We start from the raw sequence: 18,641 nt of genomic DNA on the forward strand, positions 1-18,641 counted from the left end.
TTCGATCGTCAGCGACTCGGTGTGAATGCGATGTCTCACGTTTGGCTCTGAAGCGCCGGAGTTTTCTTTAGCTACCACGGTTTCCGTCCAGGAGGATGATGCAGCTTCCAGTCTGACGTCACACACAATCACGCGAGTGACATATGTAGACCGTATAGAAACAATAGACACATTAAAATAGAAACATATAGAATAAATAGCAACATTAAAACTGTTCCGACGACGGAATTTGAACTGCAGGCCTCCAGGTTTCCTCAAGAATTTCCCTCGTGAAAGAAAGGGCATTGAGACAGTTGTCGCATTTTCGCAAAGCTAGCGGACTGATACACTGTTCGCACTGAGAGTGATAATTGACACCGCAGTCGGTGTTTGTTGTAATTCTCTCTTAATTAATGTTTCGGCTCTACTGTGCTGAATAGAAGGTCAAAACAAATTCGGGTATAACTGTGCAGAGTGTTGCTTGCTGTCCCAGCTGCATATTTTAAAGCGTCACAAGCAGGGGTTTACCCAGAAATTCGATTTTGGGGGGTGCGTGTGTGTGTGGATGAGCGCCTCTGTAAGGGAGGATGGGGTGGGTTGGTGTGAAGCAATCTTTTTTTTTTTATGAAAAAAAAAAGGGGGGGGGTATAAATTTGTGTCACATGTATGTCGAAGGTGTCAGAAGTGTTCATGTTAAGAGTGGGCTTGCAAACACGGACACAAGAGAGGTCCTCAAGACAATACAAGCGCCGTCTTTTGTGTTGTCTTGACTTCTCTCTTGCGCCCGTGTTTGCACGCCGTCTTTTACATGAATACCTACCAACTAGCTCAGCTCTCTGTTATTCTGTCACAAGTGTGTCGTATGCTATTCGTACTCGAAATGTGTCCCACGGATTCTGGATACGCAGCATGTAAACAGACGCGTCGTTTTTGGAAGAAGCGAAGAGAATGAAGAGCAAAGAAGGGAAACGCCGGCGTTCACGATCTCCGCATGCCAGCAGGTGCAGCCCAGGGGAAACACTCAGCAGGCGGCCTTGCTCCGGGCCGAGCCCATCTTGGCCACAGTCGGAGAAGACCCTCGTAAAAGAGGGTATACCTCCAGCCTCGAGGCGCGGTACTTTCCTTGCGGGCATGCAACTGTCTCTCGGGGAAGGGAGACGTTGAGTTCGACGAGGAGGCGGGCCGCAGATCAGCTGTATGGTTGGGCTGGCTGTGAAAGAAACTTCGGTGTGCCGCATCTTCCGCCACATTGTCGCCAGCTGGTTGGTAGATTGGCTTACAGCGCTCTAGGTGCTTACTAAAAGCGCGGTCTGGCTGTTGCTCCACCTATCTTCATGAATCGTCTCAATCTTTAAATCTTCACGAACAATTTCAAAATGGTAGTTAGCCGTGCCTGCTAGTATACGGACGCATTCTGTCGTAAAGAGCACCAAAGCGGGACGCATATAGGCATATCCGTGCGCGGAGGGGGGGTATCAGCACCATATCTTTACTCAGTGGGACCTGTCCTGTCATTGCTTAATGTGCAGACTTGCTGTGAAACTTGGCCTCCCCTAACGGAGAACCCTGCGCATGCTTGTGGATATATAGAGGGTACAGATTAGGTTTACTAAGGGGAGATCAAGGTGTCGTGCGTAGTAAGCGTTCATATTATTTATTATTCCGCGCTCATTCCACCCCTGCTGTCTGTCAAATATCGACCTGTCCGCGCATTCACGACTATTTAGTTACAGCTTACTTCTAAAACGAGCTCCAGCTTCGTCCATACGAGTTATACTGCGCCGCAGCTACAATATTTCGTATACACTTGTCGCAACAAAACAAAAAATACAGTATACCCATCGTGTTTCCATATCACGACAAACAGAAAAGAACGCGAGAAGGAAGGCAAGCTGGGGGGAAACACGAATTCCTTTTCGCAGCCGGCCATGTCGCCGCCGTCTTTTGTTGCACACTGCCGTGCCCGCTGCTTGTTTTTGTTGGGTCGCGACGTTTGTGTCCGGGGCTTTTGGCGGCGCAGGGTGTTAGACGATGCTTCTTCCTCGAGATAGGTGCACCGCGGTGCCGCCAGGTTTTCCCACCGTCTTCCCCGTGCGGGGCAGTGGGACGGCTGAGACGCGGAACAGGGGAGGAGATTTGGTACACGTAGAAGAGCTTGCACACGTGTGGAGCTCGCCTTGACGCCCCTCCTTCCGTTTCTCCTGCTCTTTCTCGCACCTCCATCGTTTCACGTCTCTTCTTCGTCTTCCGCTCGTTCTTTTCTTTGGACCAGCGCTCTTGTTGCTTGCTTTGAGCTCTCCACGCTCGGTTGGCCTATGTCGACTTGAGGTTTGTTCAAACCGGTTCTGCGTGGTGGACGGAGCTTTCACGAAAGGCCGCGGCATCTTGAGCTTACGCATCCGGCAGAGTCAGGAATAATGTGCACGTCAAGCTATTCCGCCTACCTGCTGAGTATGCACCGCTGAACAGAGGCTGCTGTGAAGAGTAACATCGGCTGCGCTTGCACTGCGCGCTGTTTATTTGAAGGCTCGCGCGCAACGGGCTTCAATGGAGTCGGTGAGTACTTCACCAGCTGACAACGTTGAAGAAGGCGTGTTGAATGCATTCCCCGGGGCCAACTGATTTGAATGCATGGCGTGGATAAAATGAGAATAACATATGCCGACCTTGTTCGCTTTTGCGAGGCGATAATCGCATAATGAGGGCCGTCCTTGATCCTTGTAGCGACAGCCAAGAGCCGTTTCTCGCACCCCGAGGGAAGCGTGACGCATTCAAAGCAGCGAGCATCATGGTTGGTCTTGCTACCTGAAATCTAATTCAGTAGTTTTAGTCCGCCTCGTAGCTCTAAAGATGCGCGCTGCTCTCTTCACAGCGGTCGCTTGAATAGAAAGCGCTTATATAAGATATAATCTCAATTCGCTTTGCAGGTGCGCAAGATGGATACCAAGGCGGCGCGGCAACGTGCTGCTAACGGTGCCACTGGCGGCGCCCAGGGCAACACCTTCCGACCTATCATTCCAAAGTTCGGCACCGGTGGCGAAGTGTCCGTGTCTCCCCTGGCGAGCTCCTACATCCACGACCGCTTCCCTTTCCCTGGGGACTACGCGGCCCGCTCGCCGTCCTCCGCAAGCCAGCCGGGCGTGCCGCCACCGTTCCTGCCTCCGTACGCGACTCCGCTCGCCTTCCAACACCTGCTGGCCAGCCAGCTCTCAGCAATTTCCCCACAATACCACCTGTCCACTCTGCCGCCCTCCTTTAGCGAGGTCGCCCAAATGCTGCAAGCCGGCACCGCCGTCATGGAGAAGGCCTCGATGCCCGTCAGCAACGGCGAGCTCAAACTGCCGCCGCATGACGCCTTCAAGAAGTTCCTCGAGCTGATGGACGCCGCAGCTGCCAAGCGCAGCAACGGTTCCTCGCCACCTCCGCCCAAGAAGAACGGCCTTCTCTCCGGCCTACTGGACGCCGCTCCTCTTCACGCCAGCCGCGACGACCCTCCGTCAAAGCGCGAGTACTCGTGCGTCCACTGCAAGGCTGCCACATTCGACAGTCCGCTGGCACTGCGCCACCACGTAGAATTCTCGTGCCAAGCTAGCCGTGACGTCAACCGGAACCTTTACTCCGACCTCAAGGGCCCTCCTGCTCTCCTTCCGTTGCCGGCAGTCAGAGACGAGTCGGGTCGCGAGTCGAGCGGTGGAAGTGACGTGACTGACGATGACGCCGACAGCGGGGAGGACGGTGGCGGGAGGCGGTCCCGACCAGACACCATATCGGCGCAGGGCGAAATGCTCCTGCAGGCCGCCTTCTTACTTAATCCTTCACCGAATCGCGACGATCTGTCCAGCCTCGCGCGAAAGATTTATTCGAGTACGAGGAGCGTGCACGCATGGTTTCAAAGCGCGTTGGCGCGGTCGCGTGCGGCCCAGTCTCGCCAGCTGTCATCGCCGCCGTTTGGTGCGTCTCTCGCGTCCAAAACCGGGGATGTCATCGGCTCCCCGCTTCAGGTTTCGTACGCTTCTCTCGGTGTGGCGCTCAATGGCGGTGGTGCGTCATTACCGGACGGACAGCCATCGGATCCAGCGCTTGCGGAATCCGAACAGCCGCTGGATCTTTCGGTCAAGTCCCTGGGCGGCCGTTCCGGTTCAAACACACCTTGGAGTATCGGTGGTTTCAGCGGTGGTCACGGGGAACCGGAAAACGACTGCGAGGTTCTCAACCTGAGCCAGAGATCTCCGCGGACTTCGACGCCCAGGGAGAGCGACGCGGTGTTCCTCAACGGCGACGTCTCGCAAAGGCGTAGGTCGCCGCCTTCGTCGCTTCGATGTCCCCTGGTGCCCTACACGGCGTCCGAAGACTCGAAGACTGCCGCCATGTTTCACTCTGGAAGCCCACTACTGTCGACATCCGCGAACCACATTCTCGCTCTGTCGGCTCTCAGGGGCCTCGACTTCGAGGCCGACTTGCAGCGGTACCGCGAGTTTTCCCTCCGGGAGAGGCATCACCAATACGGGTACCCGTCGGCGCCGCAGGAACCCGTCACGGGGCTCGCGCTGGCTTCCCCGCATGCGGCGCTCTCGCCGCCTACAAGCGCCGACCTGATGCGCTCGTCGACGTCATCGGACAGCCGCGACGCCACCAACAGCCCTCCCTCGCACAACGCCTCCGGCTTCAGGGTCAGCAAGATGCTGTCACCGATCTACTACCCCGACGCGGAGGACCAAGGCAGCGGAGAACCCGGCAGTCCCAAGTGCTACCTGAAGAAAAACTTCAGACAGGTGAGCGTTTGCGCTGTGCTCTTGCTTGACGCTACGCTCCGAATTATTTACATTCTGGTTCTCAACCTATACGCTATCGGTGACACTTGTAATGGTAAATAAATCTAAGTGCAGGAAGGGCAAGAGACAAAGGTTTCACACAGGACAGCACATCTTCGTTACTGAAGCCTTATTTATTAGAGTTTGTAGTTAGTCTGTATACATAGTGGTACATTTTCAGATGCTTTCTAGGTAACAGCGGTCTCTGATATTGTCCGACTGCGAGTGTATACCATGACTCGGTTGACAAAGCTGCGTTCGAGAGACACTAAACCGAAACAGTGAATCGGTTTAGATTGATAAATTGTACTTTGATAACTCTAATATCGTTAATCTCACCATCATAGGTTCATTAATGGAGGAGAAAGTGAAGGTCAAAGTTTCAGTTTTAAATCTCGCGCCGAAATCACGGCGCGTGCCGTCACGGATTTCAAAGTGTATTTTTGGTATTCTGGTGACATTCGCTCAACTAAATCTGCTCAGACTTGGCATGTTATGTCTATGGCCCCCTTAGAGGTCATTGTACTTCAATTTTACTGATTAGGAACATACGTATAGGACCTATAGTAGATGCCGTCAATATCTATGACGTCGCGACGTTTGGTGCGGGAATTTCTAGGGGCATCGCTGCCCGCATTTTCTTTATGCACGTTTTCTCACTTACTAAGCGTCTTCTCGCGGCAAGCGTGGGGATATTGGAATTATGAAAGAGTAATTTACTAATGTGGGAAAAATCGTTTTTCTCTTTAGTGTCCCCTTAAAGCGCCTACTAAATGTTCTTCTCTCCAACGTCCTGTACAGGGCGATGCGGAGTGCCTTGCGGACGATGATTGCCCATCGAATGATGAGGACCCACGCCAACCGGGCTCCAAGAAGCGCAAGCTTTCGGCCAAGGGCGACGGCAACGCGGAAGATGGCTGCACCTTCTGCTGCGACCAGTGCGAAAAGACGTTCAACAAGCAGAGCTCGCTTGCCAGGCATAAATACGAACACTCAGGTCAGTGACACGCTGTTATTTGTTAGATGAAGGACAATTCGTGTAATAGCGTAACCTTACGTTATACATTGTACCCCAGCTAACTTTAGCCAGAGTTTAAAAATATGCTGACGCACTCTATGACGACGCGATCGAATGCGTTTTGCTGACTATTGCGTGAAGCAGGTCACACTATTTTTTGTGCGCCACTTAATTGCTTAATTAGGCAAGATTCATTAAAGGGACACTAAAGACAAAGATTAGGTCGACGTTGATTGTTGAAATAGCGGTCCAGAAACCTCGTAGTGCTACTTTTGTGCCAAGGAAGTGCTTATTTCGAAATAAAATCACGTTTTAGTGGACCGCATCGCGTTAGCGCACTTCAAGTCACCCGCCTGAAAGCGGCCTCTCTCACGTCACTGTTGCCATGCCCAACGTTGCCCGCCTTTACTGCGCGGTGGCGTGCACTGGCGGCGTGCACCATTCGGGCGTCCGGTAACATCACATGCATGCGGCATTTTGACGAACTTTCTGTCACAGCGACTTTCACGAGCGCGCAAAACACACGCGGCAGTACGCGATACCGAAACTACCACTGAGACGCGACCGCGTGAGCGAAGCAGGGCGGCGGGCGAAGCGCAGTTCGGCAAACGGAACCTTTGAACCACGCGCGCCGTTCCCCATGGCAACACCAAAGAGGTTCTTTTTTCCATGAATCAAATAGAAACGAACGGGCAGCATTTTATTACGTGTCTTCATGCATGGAAGGTTATTTTTTTATTGCAGCTAGTTTGATTACGGGTAATTAATTGTAGTCGCACTCTCTCACGTCATCGGGATCATTTGCAAAATGTCCCGCTCGTGGCGCTCATCGTGTGATACATTTAGCTTAATTTCTCCGTAACTACTAGGACGCTGCTGTTGATAATATTGCCGTTTTAGACGTTGTCATACATTGAGCTTTCACTCTGACATAAATTGTTATTTGCCTTTAGTGTCCCTTTAACCAACTTCTAAAGCAACGAAGCTGGGCAAAAAATTTCATTTAGAAAGTTTGAAATCGGTTTTGCGAAACGTACGGTTAGACAGTTTTTAACTTTCTATCTAGCAAGCATTTGCGTTTTTCTGCTTACTGCAGATGATGATGAAATAAACTTTTAATTTGCCGAAACAGTGTTCCCGAGCTCGTAAGCTCGGGGTCACCCTAGGTGGGAGGGTCCCTCAGTCTCTGCGAAATAATAATAAAAAAAAGATACCACGTGACATGCCCACTTGTGCGCCGTGATTGCAGTGCTCCCTAACTCTCCGTGTACAAATGTTATGCATCCCTCGTGGCGGTTCATGTCAGTGATAAGCAGACGCAGCGGTTATCGCTTGGGCTGGCGCAAGTAACAGGTGCGTCATCGCACAACCATCGTCATTGTCTTTGCCCTGTAGCATTTTAAGCGGCAGCACACCAGGCCAAATGCCATGTTCGTTTGCACGCGGAACGTTAGGGAGCACTTCGGCTAGCCCAAGCGCTAATTTAGAGGGAGTGGTCCAATACTGTGGCAGAGCAGCCAACAGTGCCCCTGGACCTCAGGCTATGACTGGTCTCAGACGCGTACATGCAGGGATTTTCTGACGTTTATTGTCGCAGAGTTGCGCGTAGGTCTGGCTAGCAATCGCAACTATGCGGCGAAGCCGCACTCCGTTTTCGCAGGCGGCATGCTTACCTTGTCGCTGATCGACATGTTTGGCGAGTTCCAGTTCGCTGCAGCGGCGGCGTCAAGAAATACAAAAATTGGCGCGAGCGTCAGCTTCTCCGCAACGCATGGTTGCTAGCGGCATTCGGAAGACAAACGCGATACTTTGCTACCTGAAGGTAGCACATACAGTAACTCTAATTGTCGCGATCTGATAACGCCACCTAGCGTTCGTGCTGGCTTCTTGTCTTATCGCTTCGGTCTTAGGTAGGTGCACGTGGTAGTGCTCGCGGACTACGGCATAAAGAGTACTTTCCGTCCCTTCGCAGGCCAGCGACCACACAAGTGCGACGTCTGCGAGAAGGCCTTCAAACACAAGCACCACTTGACGGAGCACAAGCGGCTGCACAGCGGCGAGAAGCCTTTTCAGTGCCAGAAGTGCCTCAAGCGCTTTTCCCACTCCGGCTCCTACAGCCAGCACATGAACCACCGCTTCAGTTACTGCAAGCCCTACCGAGATAATGGCAAGTAAGGCGAGCGCCGCATCAATTCATCGACCTCCAGCGGAAGGAGCTGCCCCGGCGCGACCCTCCGAACCCGCAGGGAGAGCGCCGGTTGTAGCTGGACAGCTACGCCAGCTGCTTGGTCCTGAGAAGCCACGCGCCTCAGCGCTGTTTGATGCGATGCAGACGCAAACGGCATATTGAAAACCTTCAGTGTGGCGCAAGCAGCCGGCCGGAGGGGCGGTCCGCACTTTAGCGAAAAAGAGCCAAAGAAAGAAGAAGTACTTGGCGCTATTGTCAACGCATTCCAATGAGTGGGCGAGCTGTGCTCGGCGAGAGTGTGGAAAAGGGCAGCCGCTGCTCCGTCGACAGAGTTCTTCGTGTGTTCAAGGTTTCGCGTCAGCTTCGTTCGACGGTGTTCCTGTGGCCTCAGTCAGCTGCGGGACCGGCCATTTTCCTCCCGTTTTGCCAACCCCCGCAGGTGTTCAGGCCTGAACTGATGAACAACGGTGCCATGTTTCGAGGACCGCGTGCTGCCGTCCCCTATGCTTCAAGCCGCGTGCTAATGCCCCAGGGAGGAAGACACCGGACGATGCTCCGTGACAAGCTTGCTTCCGGCAAGGGTCGACGCCTGCGCCAGGCACCGGTGCACTGTTCCTCGGCATCTACAGCTATCGAGACTCGACATAGCACCGGAAGCGGATCTCGAAGACAAGAGATGCGAGGCGCGTGTTTTTCTCGCGCGAATCGGAGCGCGGTGTGTGTGCGTGTGAACGCAAACTTGAGGCAGTGACTCTCAGTGTGACTGCGTAGTTCCGGTCATCTCCCCTGTAACCCCGTTCGTCTTCTGGACCCTGGTCATCATCTCCGACGCAGCCGCAGGTCCACGTTCTCGGCACCTCGTCCCTCCATCCTTCCACGAACAAGAGAAAGGCGCGAGGTTCGCTTCGTTTCCGCCTGCAGCAGCTTCACGGGATCAAAAAGTGTAATTTAACAAGAGTGGACATGACTGAATGACTTGAGGGGCGTGTTTTGTCTAAATGAACGTTGCTGGGACTCGCCCTCTCCCTTTAATGTTTGATTTTGTTTCCTCTTCCCGCCTACTTCGCTATCTTTCCTCTCCGCTGATACATCTAACACAGAAAAGAGCTGTTTTTACGCTGTGCCATAGTACATTGCTGCTCGCGAGCGTTCTTTGACGTGTAACCTTCGACGCTTGTATGAGCATTAGACTTTTACGATGTGCTTGCGTGCGCGCGCGCTTGTGTGTTTGTGCGCGCGAGTGAGTGTTCGCTGTTTACCGCGCTGTAGTCGTCTCGGCTGCTCGATTCGACGACCGTTCGTTTGTGCCATGACAGTATAGACACGAGGCGTCTGTCGTTGTTTCGTTCCTGAAATATTCTCAATTCATGACGTCACTGTAGCATCTACTGAGTCGCGCACGAAAGTCCTAATAATCAGAGAGGGCTGAGTTACTACTCGTTTCATTTCTCATTTTCTCTCGTACTTGTTTCCTTCATCAGCCTTGTTGCTGGTTCTGTGTGTTCAAGTTCTCGCAGCGCAGATTACAGCTGCGACATTGTACCTGGTTCTTTTTTTAGCACGGTCGCAGGTTCAACACCGTGCACACGCTGCGCGTACGTCCCATGAAAGGGGTGAACGTCGACCTTTTTTCTTTTTCTTTTTTTGTTCGTCGAGAAATTCTGTAATGAACTTCCTCAAATCTTCGGTGCAAGGCATTTGCTCAGTGCAGCTGTGTGAATATAGACAACGAAACTCGTTAATCTTACGTCCTTGGTCTCGCAATCTACTTAACTGCATTAGAATTCCTCGAAGCTTTCGAAAGGATCGCTTATCCCACTGAGTTGGGCCGGATGCTGCATTATGTCCTTTTTTATTTCTTTGCCGTCTCATCGCGAAATGTTTCATCATTCTTTCTTGTTTGCCATCAGGTCTTGTTTTCCGTAACGTTATTTGGTAGTCATGGTTTCCACGCCAAAACAATAATGTTCAGCTCCGCAATCACCTATTGTGTTTGGCACTAGTCAACTGATGCGCGGCTAGTCGATTCTTTTTTCTTTTCTTTCTTTTACATCGGGATTGACGTGCAATTGCCTCGAAAACCAAAGAAACCAGGAGATTTAGTCGTTTTCTTTGATTCCCGCTCGACTTTCCCTTCCTAGAATGCTTTAGCGAAGTGACGCCGCTCTGTGAACCGTTACTGTGTTTCTACCTGAGTGGTGTGCGTGTGTACCTGTACCTACCGCGCATGCGTACTTGGCATATTACAGTGGCGCCATCTGTGGAGCGGCAACGGTCTCTCTATAGCGTTCTTATTTTTGCAATTCACTGAGTCGCAAAGAGCTTACCTTGTTTTCGCTTTTTTTTTTCTTTGCCCTCCGAAGCGCTACAGTCGCAAGCAGCATGAAAGGAAGAAAAAAAGCGGCGAACTGGCGTTTAGTGGTATGCAATGAAATCGTGTACATAGGATATTCCATTCTACGACGTTCATTTCTCTCGTCGTGGGCATTTCTGTTTTTTCTTTCTTTCTTTTTTTTTTTTTTGAAGCTTTCATTTCGTGTGTGCAGCAACATCGCGCGTCGCACCTGTCGCCGTTGAACATACTCTAGAGAAATGTGTATAAACGTTGGTACGCTACGAGAAAAGTGATGCGAAAGCCCGCATCAGAAATGCAATCTCACCTACGTATTCCTCACTCGCATATTTGAAGATATAAATATATAAATATTATATGAATATATATGTTATATATACATATACATACACACATGAAGCTTGTGCCAATTGGAAGGAGTGGAATCCTTTTATGCTCCGTTCTTTTTTTTTTCTCCCTCTCCCTCTCGTTTGCGAGTTCACAAACGTTGCGTTGTGTCGTGGCATAGAGGCAGGCGCCCTCTCGGACCCGCTCCGTAAGTGGTTCGCCGAAGCCCGTTATTGCGAACGGTGCCCGAACAATTTAAGCTTAGAGTTCGTATTTTTTTCTTTTTTCCGGAAAACTTGAGTTACTTCTGTATAACAACAGCTTATGCTCATCTGGGAGTCCCCGTCACAATACCGCAGCGCGGGACTTAAAGAAATATAGCGTCCGTGACCCGGTATCATAAGATATATACCTTCCACCGTGCCCGGCATGCATGGTTCTAAAAACTTGACGCAGTGTTTTTTTTTTTTTTTCGTAAAGTAATTACCGTCCTTCGTCGGGTTGCGTATTCCCGAAGAGCCAGCCGCGAGGCTCGTGCACGCGAGCAATCGTTAACAAAGCTTAGATTATAGTTTGAACAGCGCATGCTGCAGCCTGTATCGAATGTATGCAAGAACACCTGCGTAGCCGTTTAATTCGAAGTGAGCAGAAACGTTTGCATAAGAACCGCTGGGTCTAATCTAGTCGTGACCGAGTGACCCTTTTCTATAGCCTATAGAATTGGGTACCGTAATAAAAAAGTTGGGCTCTTTTTTCCAACGCTTTCGAGTACCGAGATCGAAATAGGGGTACTGTGTACGGCGTCAGTCGTGGTCACAAGTGAAGGGCCGCGCTGATGACGTAGGCAGGCTCTGCCTCTGTGCCCGAACCAATCGCAACTCGCATTCTGTAAATGTCATTGTACAAGTTGCCCGTACTCTTGCGTTCTTCTCTCGTTTCAAGTCTCATACAGCGAGTGCATACCAAAGAAGGCTTAGTCTGTCGTCCACAGCGTCGATGAGAACGGCCGCCCCATGTATATAGACATACCGCGAACGAAACGTCGCATCGCAGTGTGTCGTTGCGACGAGCTTTGTTTCATCAGTATTGTTTTTTACTGTCAGTTAGCACTTAGTCCTTTTGTTTTTTTTTCGTTTCTTTTCGTTTCGTGTATGACGCACACCACGTGAGGGCGTGTATGCTGTATCGTTCTCGCGCTGTCGCGTTTCGGACGCATTCGCGTCGTCTGTTTCATCATGCCAGCGCTTTCACGAATCGACTCGCACCGTCGGAGGCGACACGATCCGAAACCGTTCTCCAGAAAGGTGTCGGCTCACGGTCGACTCTTGTATTCCTTTAACTCCATTTGCGTTCATTTGAGTTCATTCTCGTGTCGTGTCTTGATTCCTCCCCGCATTTCCATTTTCTCGTTTAAAACGGAACTAAACGTAGGACAAAGACGTGTAAAAGATAAAAAGCGTGAAGTATTGAAGTATATGTCAGAAGAAGGCTTTCGAATCACAGGCAGCCTTCGCAGGAGTGGTCCAGCTCTGGCACACACATTTTCTTTTTCGCACAAAGTACAGGCTTTGACATTCTTGCTTAATATCTTGCGCCATAAAAGTTAACGCTTCCTTTTCCTTTGCGCTCTGTCGGCAACCTCTTGGCTATTTCATTTATTTCACGTACCATACTACGGTGAAGGCGTGGACCTTTGTGCAATACATCTATGCCATTAACATACATCTATGTCAAGGTATACCATCCATCATTGTCTCTACCTCTAGATACTTTAAGTATAAAAGAAAAGGTGGCATCGCGATTCTCATTCAAACGCAAGGATCCCGCGGTCTCCTTGCAAGTTCGCATCCTTAACATCACTTTCGCGGCCTCGTTTCATCGAGCGTGCTTCTAGTCCGCTTTCTTTATTTTTTTTTCTATTCGCTCCTTTCTGCGGGGATGTAATTCCGTGCATAAATTGTGCCCTCGAAGTTCGGCGCCTGTCGGAGACTTCTTTTAATCGAACAAGCATAGTTTTCGCCGACTAAATCGGTTTCTCTGGATCCCGAGCTACACTCATGCGCGCATGACTGACATTGATCGAATAGTCGAACATCGTATCTACTACATCTGTTGAGTGTTGCCTCTGCCCTTAAAATGGTACTTGAGGAGGGGTGCAGCGCACCAATTAGCGCGAGTCGCAACCCTTGATTCTTAGAAGGGCATGCCGGCGAAATAACATCCTATGCCACAGTCTGTAGCAGAAAGCCGATGGTACTAGTCAATCCAAAAACAACATAGGCACATTCATACGAAAGCTTGTTTCTATAGGGCGATTTGCAAACCGGTAATATCGTCCCCGCATTTTCGCGTGTTATTATTCATATTGGTAACTCTCTGTCGACTTTCCTTTTCTTTATGAGTAGCGTTAATTTTTTTTTTAATCTGTTCCACGACTAATCAGATTTTTGTAGCACTGGGCGTACACATTTGTAGCCTGATTGATGAGTGTAACTAGTCACTCTGTATTATAGCTGATTATCGTTTCTTTATGTTTCCGAGCATATTTTTTTTGTCAGATGACGCGTTCGTCAAGCCAAATCATGGTTTAAAAAAGTGTTAACACAGTAGCATACTACGAAATTTTTCAGGGAACACCGTAGTCAAGGTGACGCTCCACGTTGACCACACTCTAAGAAAAAGATTACCTTTTACTTTTTTTCTGGTAAGACCTGACTTGCCACCTATGTAACTCTCTTTAAATATACTCTCCAAAAGGGAGTTAATATGTACCGTTAAAGACAGTTATATACGCCGAAAAGTCAGGTCTTACCATAAAAGTAGTAGCACGTAGTGGTATTCTTTTTTTTTTTCTTTTTCTTAGAGTGCAATAACGTCGTCCGGCTTGTTGCAGTTTACTAGATGAACTTCAAGAACAACGTATAAGCCTCTTTTGCTATAGTTTTCTTTCTTTTTTTCATTTTTAGAAGAATGCCGTATTGAGGTATGTCCAAGTGTTTACGAATGAGTTGCACGTGGACATGTGCAATCCGCTTATCTTTTATTTTATATCTCGCTCTGCTTTCCTTTCTTGCTCGCTTCCTCTGTGTTTTACAATGTAACTGACGCATGCGCATATGGAGCTTCTATGCCACTCCCTGTTCATTTTGTCACCCATAGAGTTCATTCAAAGTGCAGTATTACATGAACCTGAGTCTGTGCGGTGTCCGCCGACAAAATGTGCCAAAGACATGCCAAATTGTACAGTGCTTCGGTGCCAAAAGCAGATTACACTGTGATGTTTTATTTTGCGCTGATGCCAAAGCCGTGTACACAGCCAAAATTCGCGTTTAGTCAGCCAGCGAATGTTGTTGTGTCTTGTAGGGCCTAACTTAACGAGGTGTTAACGGTGGGGAAAGGAAACCTACCAAATGTGCCAGAACATGAAATATCAAAACTTTTTTTTCTACAGCTTATGATGAACCAAAGAAAATGAGCTCTTGCTCTCATGTTTGTTCCTAACATTTGATACATGCCAACAGGTTCGATGCTTTATTGGAAGTTTTTCTTTATAGCGCGGTTCAGTGAACGTCGGGCGCTCCTAAAAAACGAATGCTCACGCTGTCGTAAGGAGCACTTCTCTTTATTAGCTGGTTAACCGACCATCTCTCACGTCGCAGCTTTACGATCGTAAAAGTTCGAAGCATGACGTTACCAACTTAACTGGCTGTCAACCTTCAGTCTGACTACCTGTAGCGAAAACGTTACGTGGGCTCGCTGTCATAGCTTGAGCTTGCTTCAAGACAAAGGAGTCGCGTAACTATGTTCGACAGGTCGCCAAACAAGTATTCCCATGTTTTGTCGAACTCGAAGGCAGCTTTTCACGACAGCGTAACTTTGCTGCATGCACTTGTTCCCCATGAAAGGTTCTTGTTCTATCGTTTTGAACGTTTAAAATTATCAAATGTATTGTACGTAGGATATGTTTTTTTTTTCTTTAGTGGGCCTGCAGCTGCCTCCACCGATCTTTGCGGTCTTCATCCGCTCGCTGTGCACTGTATACCTGCGGGGTTTTACCTGTGTTTTGTGGGTCTTGTTCACATGTACTCAAAACGAGTGGAGATATACTTGCCTTTGTTTTGCGAAATACAATGCTATTTGAAAAGAGTTGTATTAGTCGATTTACACGGTGATGCGATTTTGGCTGGCTTCCAAAAGTTCTGCCAGCTTTGTCAACACGTATAAAACGCCGATGGGCGTTTCCCCATAACATGCCATGAAATTGAACATATGGCAATGTTTTAGCATGACCAGACTGGATAGGTGCGCGGGCTTTCCAACGCCCATGCGCCTCTCCAGTCCGGCCATGGTTTTAGCGTGTTACCATTTTCGGAAATTTGTTACTGGGCGTACATGGAATTTTGTGAACTGCGAAAGGAAGGTTGTTCAGTGCTGACGCTGTGATTAGCATTTGCGGAACGAGAACGTCCAGAAAACGAGGAAACCGTGGACGAGAACAAGCACGCATACTTCTTCAACCTCGGTTCCTCCAAGACCCTGAGCTTTATTGCTGGCATTGTCATTATTGCTGTAACTTACGTTGGTTTCATTTTCGTACCAGGGTCATTGATATGTGGTGTCATCCTTATTAAATCACGGCAATTGTAAAAAAAAAAAAAGATACACGCACACGACGGAAAGTGCATTGCCCGAAGTTTTATTACTGAGTTTCTGCATCACCCTCCCGTGCACAAAGTAATGTGCACTGGATTTTTAGTTTGTTGTTTCATTATTTTGTGTCGTATGTGTAAGATTTATATTTTGTATAAAGCTTTTTGTTAACAACTGAACTCGTATTGTGTGAACTGTTCCTTTCCGCTGGCGATCGACGCCAGTATTCATGAGCATGCATGTGGCGATGACAGCGGTAAAGCTGTCTAGCCCGTGTCACTCCTGCCTCTCTTGCGTAAAGTGGCGCACGCGCATGTGCTTTCAAGCACACGTAATGCGCGATGTGATACGCTCCGATCCTCTGAGATGGTTGTTATTGGCAAAATTTATGTACGCCTCCTATTGTAACGAAAACAGCAGGAGCTTTTGTGGCCTAGCGGTAAAAACTTGCTGTGCTCGGCGTCGGAGGTTCGAGGCAAAATCAAGCACGTAATTCAATGTGGGCTATGCGGCAATAAGACAGCAGCGCCAAGCAGCGCCATCAGAAAGGTCCGGGTGAGTTCACCGTCGTGCTGAAGTTTATGTCAGGCGAAAACGAAGTACAAGTTGCCTTGCGGACCGGCGAAATGGTAAAAAAGCCTGACAAGGCGCTTGCCCCTTGTAAACCCAAAATCCCACAAAAATGACAAACGGTGCTATAAATCTATAAAAAATAAGAAAAACTTGGAGTTATGACATGTAAGCCACATTTGTATAAGAAAAGCGAAACAGATGACAGAATTAGCTCAGGCAATGACACCAAGAAGCAATATGTGTGTTTAACGACTGGCACAAAGTTTAGAGAACATAACCGAGCGAGATTGTTATTTTAGATGACTAGCCCTTGTAACAAACTTTCAAGAAAACAAACAACAAATACTTTAGAGAGTACAAAACAGTGATGATGACTATTATGTTTGCGTAGATAGTAAGTATCTTCGACGGCGATGGCGCTGCATTTGTTAAGCACGATATCGCGGGATCAAATCCCATCTGCGGCGGGCACGTTTCGGTGTGAATGAAATGTACAGCTGCCCGCGTAATGGGTGAACGGATAACGCCCAAGCCGGTCAAAATTAGATCCGATTTCTTTCGTAAAGCCTCAGTACTTTCTTCTTTCTTGAGGAAATTGAAGCTATAGCTGCGCATTTTTACAGTTATAAGAGTAGAAACTAGCGGACAAGAAAATCTTCACTCTGGAGGCAACGCTACGACAAAGTAACATGTCCTCACTGGGTAAGCAGTCTCCCTTGGTTGTTTCGCCTTCCCAACGTGCAAGGAGGCAGAATAGGCAGGATAATAATGCCACGACGAGATGGTAGGGCAGAGCAATCTGCGCATGTCTGTTTGATCATCGCGTGAATCGGCGCCAGCGCTGGCAGTTGCATAGGAAGCGATTGATTGGCAGAGATAGCGATTTCGTTAAAGATGTTGATTGTCACGTCACGTGTATGCTACCACTGGAACAAGGCTATATTCTTACATCAGCGAAAGTAAGTCTGCGCATGTCCGCATAATAATCGAATGGATCGGCGTTCGCAATGATATCTGCATGTGTTTTGATGTTTAATTACCCGCCATGCAGCTTAGTGGCTAAGGTGTCGGGCTGCTCAGCTCGAGGACGTGGGTTTGATTTACGGCCGTGGTGGCCGCATTTCGATGGGGCGAAATGCGAAACATCTGTGAAATTGTAGATTTAGGTACAGTACACTGTAATTTAGGTGCATGCGTAAAAACCCCTGGTGGTCGAAACGTAATCCGGTGTCGCCCGCCATACGTCGTGCTTCTTAACCTTATCGTAGTTTTGGCACTTCAAGCCCGACAAATTATTGTGTTTGCTGTTTATGCTCGGACACACTACGTTAGGCGTTAGCAGAAACTATCATCATCATGAACAGCCTCTACCTTAAAGGAGTACTGACACGAATTCTAATAAATTTTGGATTGTTCCTCTGTAGAAAAACACTGGTGTCGAAAAGCCTAAGAGTATCGTGGTGCCTTGGAATGCACTGAATATATTTCTAATACCGCCACCTTAAAAAAAAAAAAGCACTTTCGATTTCGATATCGAGAGCGCGGCTTCTCAGTGACGTGTCGTCCAGTGTGACGTCACGTGGAGACAGCAACTCGTGACGTACTAGCGGCATATCTGTCACCTGCTCGTGGTGCACGTAAATAACGATATAAGTGAATTGTCGTCTAGCGACCTCGACAGGGATTTTTGCGATTTAGGCTGCGTGTAGGACGCAGAGTTCGCAACCTCAGTGCAACAAAAAATTAAAAAAAACTGTGCTGACTCGACGGGATAATTAACATTAACACAACATGCAGCATGAAGTAAGTGCAATTTATTTCTCCCTGGCAAAGAGTGGTCAAACAAACCAAAGTGCCGAGCCAATTCAGTCTCAACAGCTGGTCGTGAAGTTGTAGGGTCTGCAGCCACATTCAACCTGTTTCCATTTTTCCAAATATGCAGGAATATAAAAAGTATGCTCGCTTGCTTATGTCGTAGAAAACTGCAACAAAAGCGTTGCAGCAATCACATGACGAAGGGGAAGCATAAGTCAGCTTCGCTGCAATGCAATATCGTTATGCGGTGAAGCATACCAAAAATCAGAAGGGGCCGCTGTCGCGGGACATTGCGTGGCTCCAAATAAAAACCGCTTACTTTGGGCCGTCCGGCAAGCCGAAGATGCCGCCCGGGTCCAAGGACTTCGATCCGTCACCTGACGCCATCATCATCGACGGAGAGTGGGACGGGACAGGGGTTACGCCTCGCCGGAGGAAGCTGCCGGACTTTTAGTAAAGTTTATTCATTCATTCATTTTTTAGGAGCTTGCTCCTTATGCTCGGGGCTTGTCTATCGCCGTAGTAGCCGCTAGTTCTCATTGCTCCCGCTAGCTTGGCTCAGTGCACGCTCGCGCGAAAGAGAAGTCTTCTTCCTCTTGTTCTTCGAGCGCCTCGATGATGATATTAACGCAGGCGAAACCTCATATAGCATAGCTAACTGTAGCATGCGGCGCTTGCTCCACTCCGGCGCGTGCTCTAGTTTGATAAGAGACTGCTAGAGGGCCACAACTGCGCGCTTCCTCTCTCGACAGTCCTCAGTCAGTGCACTTCGATATAATAACATGAACGAAGAAGACAAGGCGGCGGAGCGGAGGGCTCGCAAGGCAGCAGCAGCGCGGGCTCGCCGACAAGACCCTGCGGTGAGAGCTCGCGAGGCCGCAGAGAGACGTCAGCGTCGTGTGGGCCCCGAGATACAAGCCCGCGAAG

General features: G+C 49.1%; 1 protein-coding gene across 3 annotated transcripts in view; it reads left to right on the forward strand.

Annotated features, from left to right (window-relative positions):
- The window catches only part of LOC119393311 (zinc finger E-box-binding homeobox 1), a 604,428-nt gene extending 588,923 nt beyond the window's left edge, over positions 1–15,505 (forward strand). For all 3 annotated transcript variants that reach the window (XM_049416198.1, XM_049416199.1, XM_049416200.1), the window contains exons 6-8: positions 2,907–4,751; positions 5,592–5,787; positions 7,781–15,505. In XM_049416198.1, coding sequence (XP_049272155.1) covers positions 2,907–4,751; positions 5,592–5,787; positions 7,781–7,983 — 2,244 coding nt within the window. In that variant the 3' untranslated portion in view covers positions 7,984–15,505. The remainder of the gene's footprint in view (positions 1–2,906; positions 4,752–5,591; positions 5,788–7,780) is intronic.
- The last annotated feature ends 3,136 nt before the right edge of the window (positions 15,506–18,641 follow it).

Source organism: Rhipicephalus sanguineus, chromosome 5 (genome assembly GCF_013339695.2).
Source record: "Rhipicephalus sanguineus isolate Rsan-2018 chromosome 5, BIME_Rsan_1.4, whole genome shotgun sequence".
In the NCBI taxonomy this organism is placed as follows: Eukaryota; Metazoa; Arthropoda; class Arachnida; order Ixodida; family Ixodidae; genus Rhipicephalus; species Rhipicephalus sanguineus.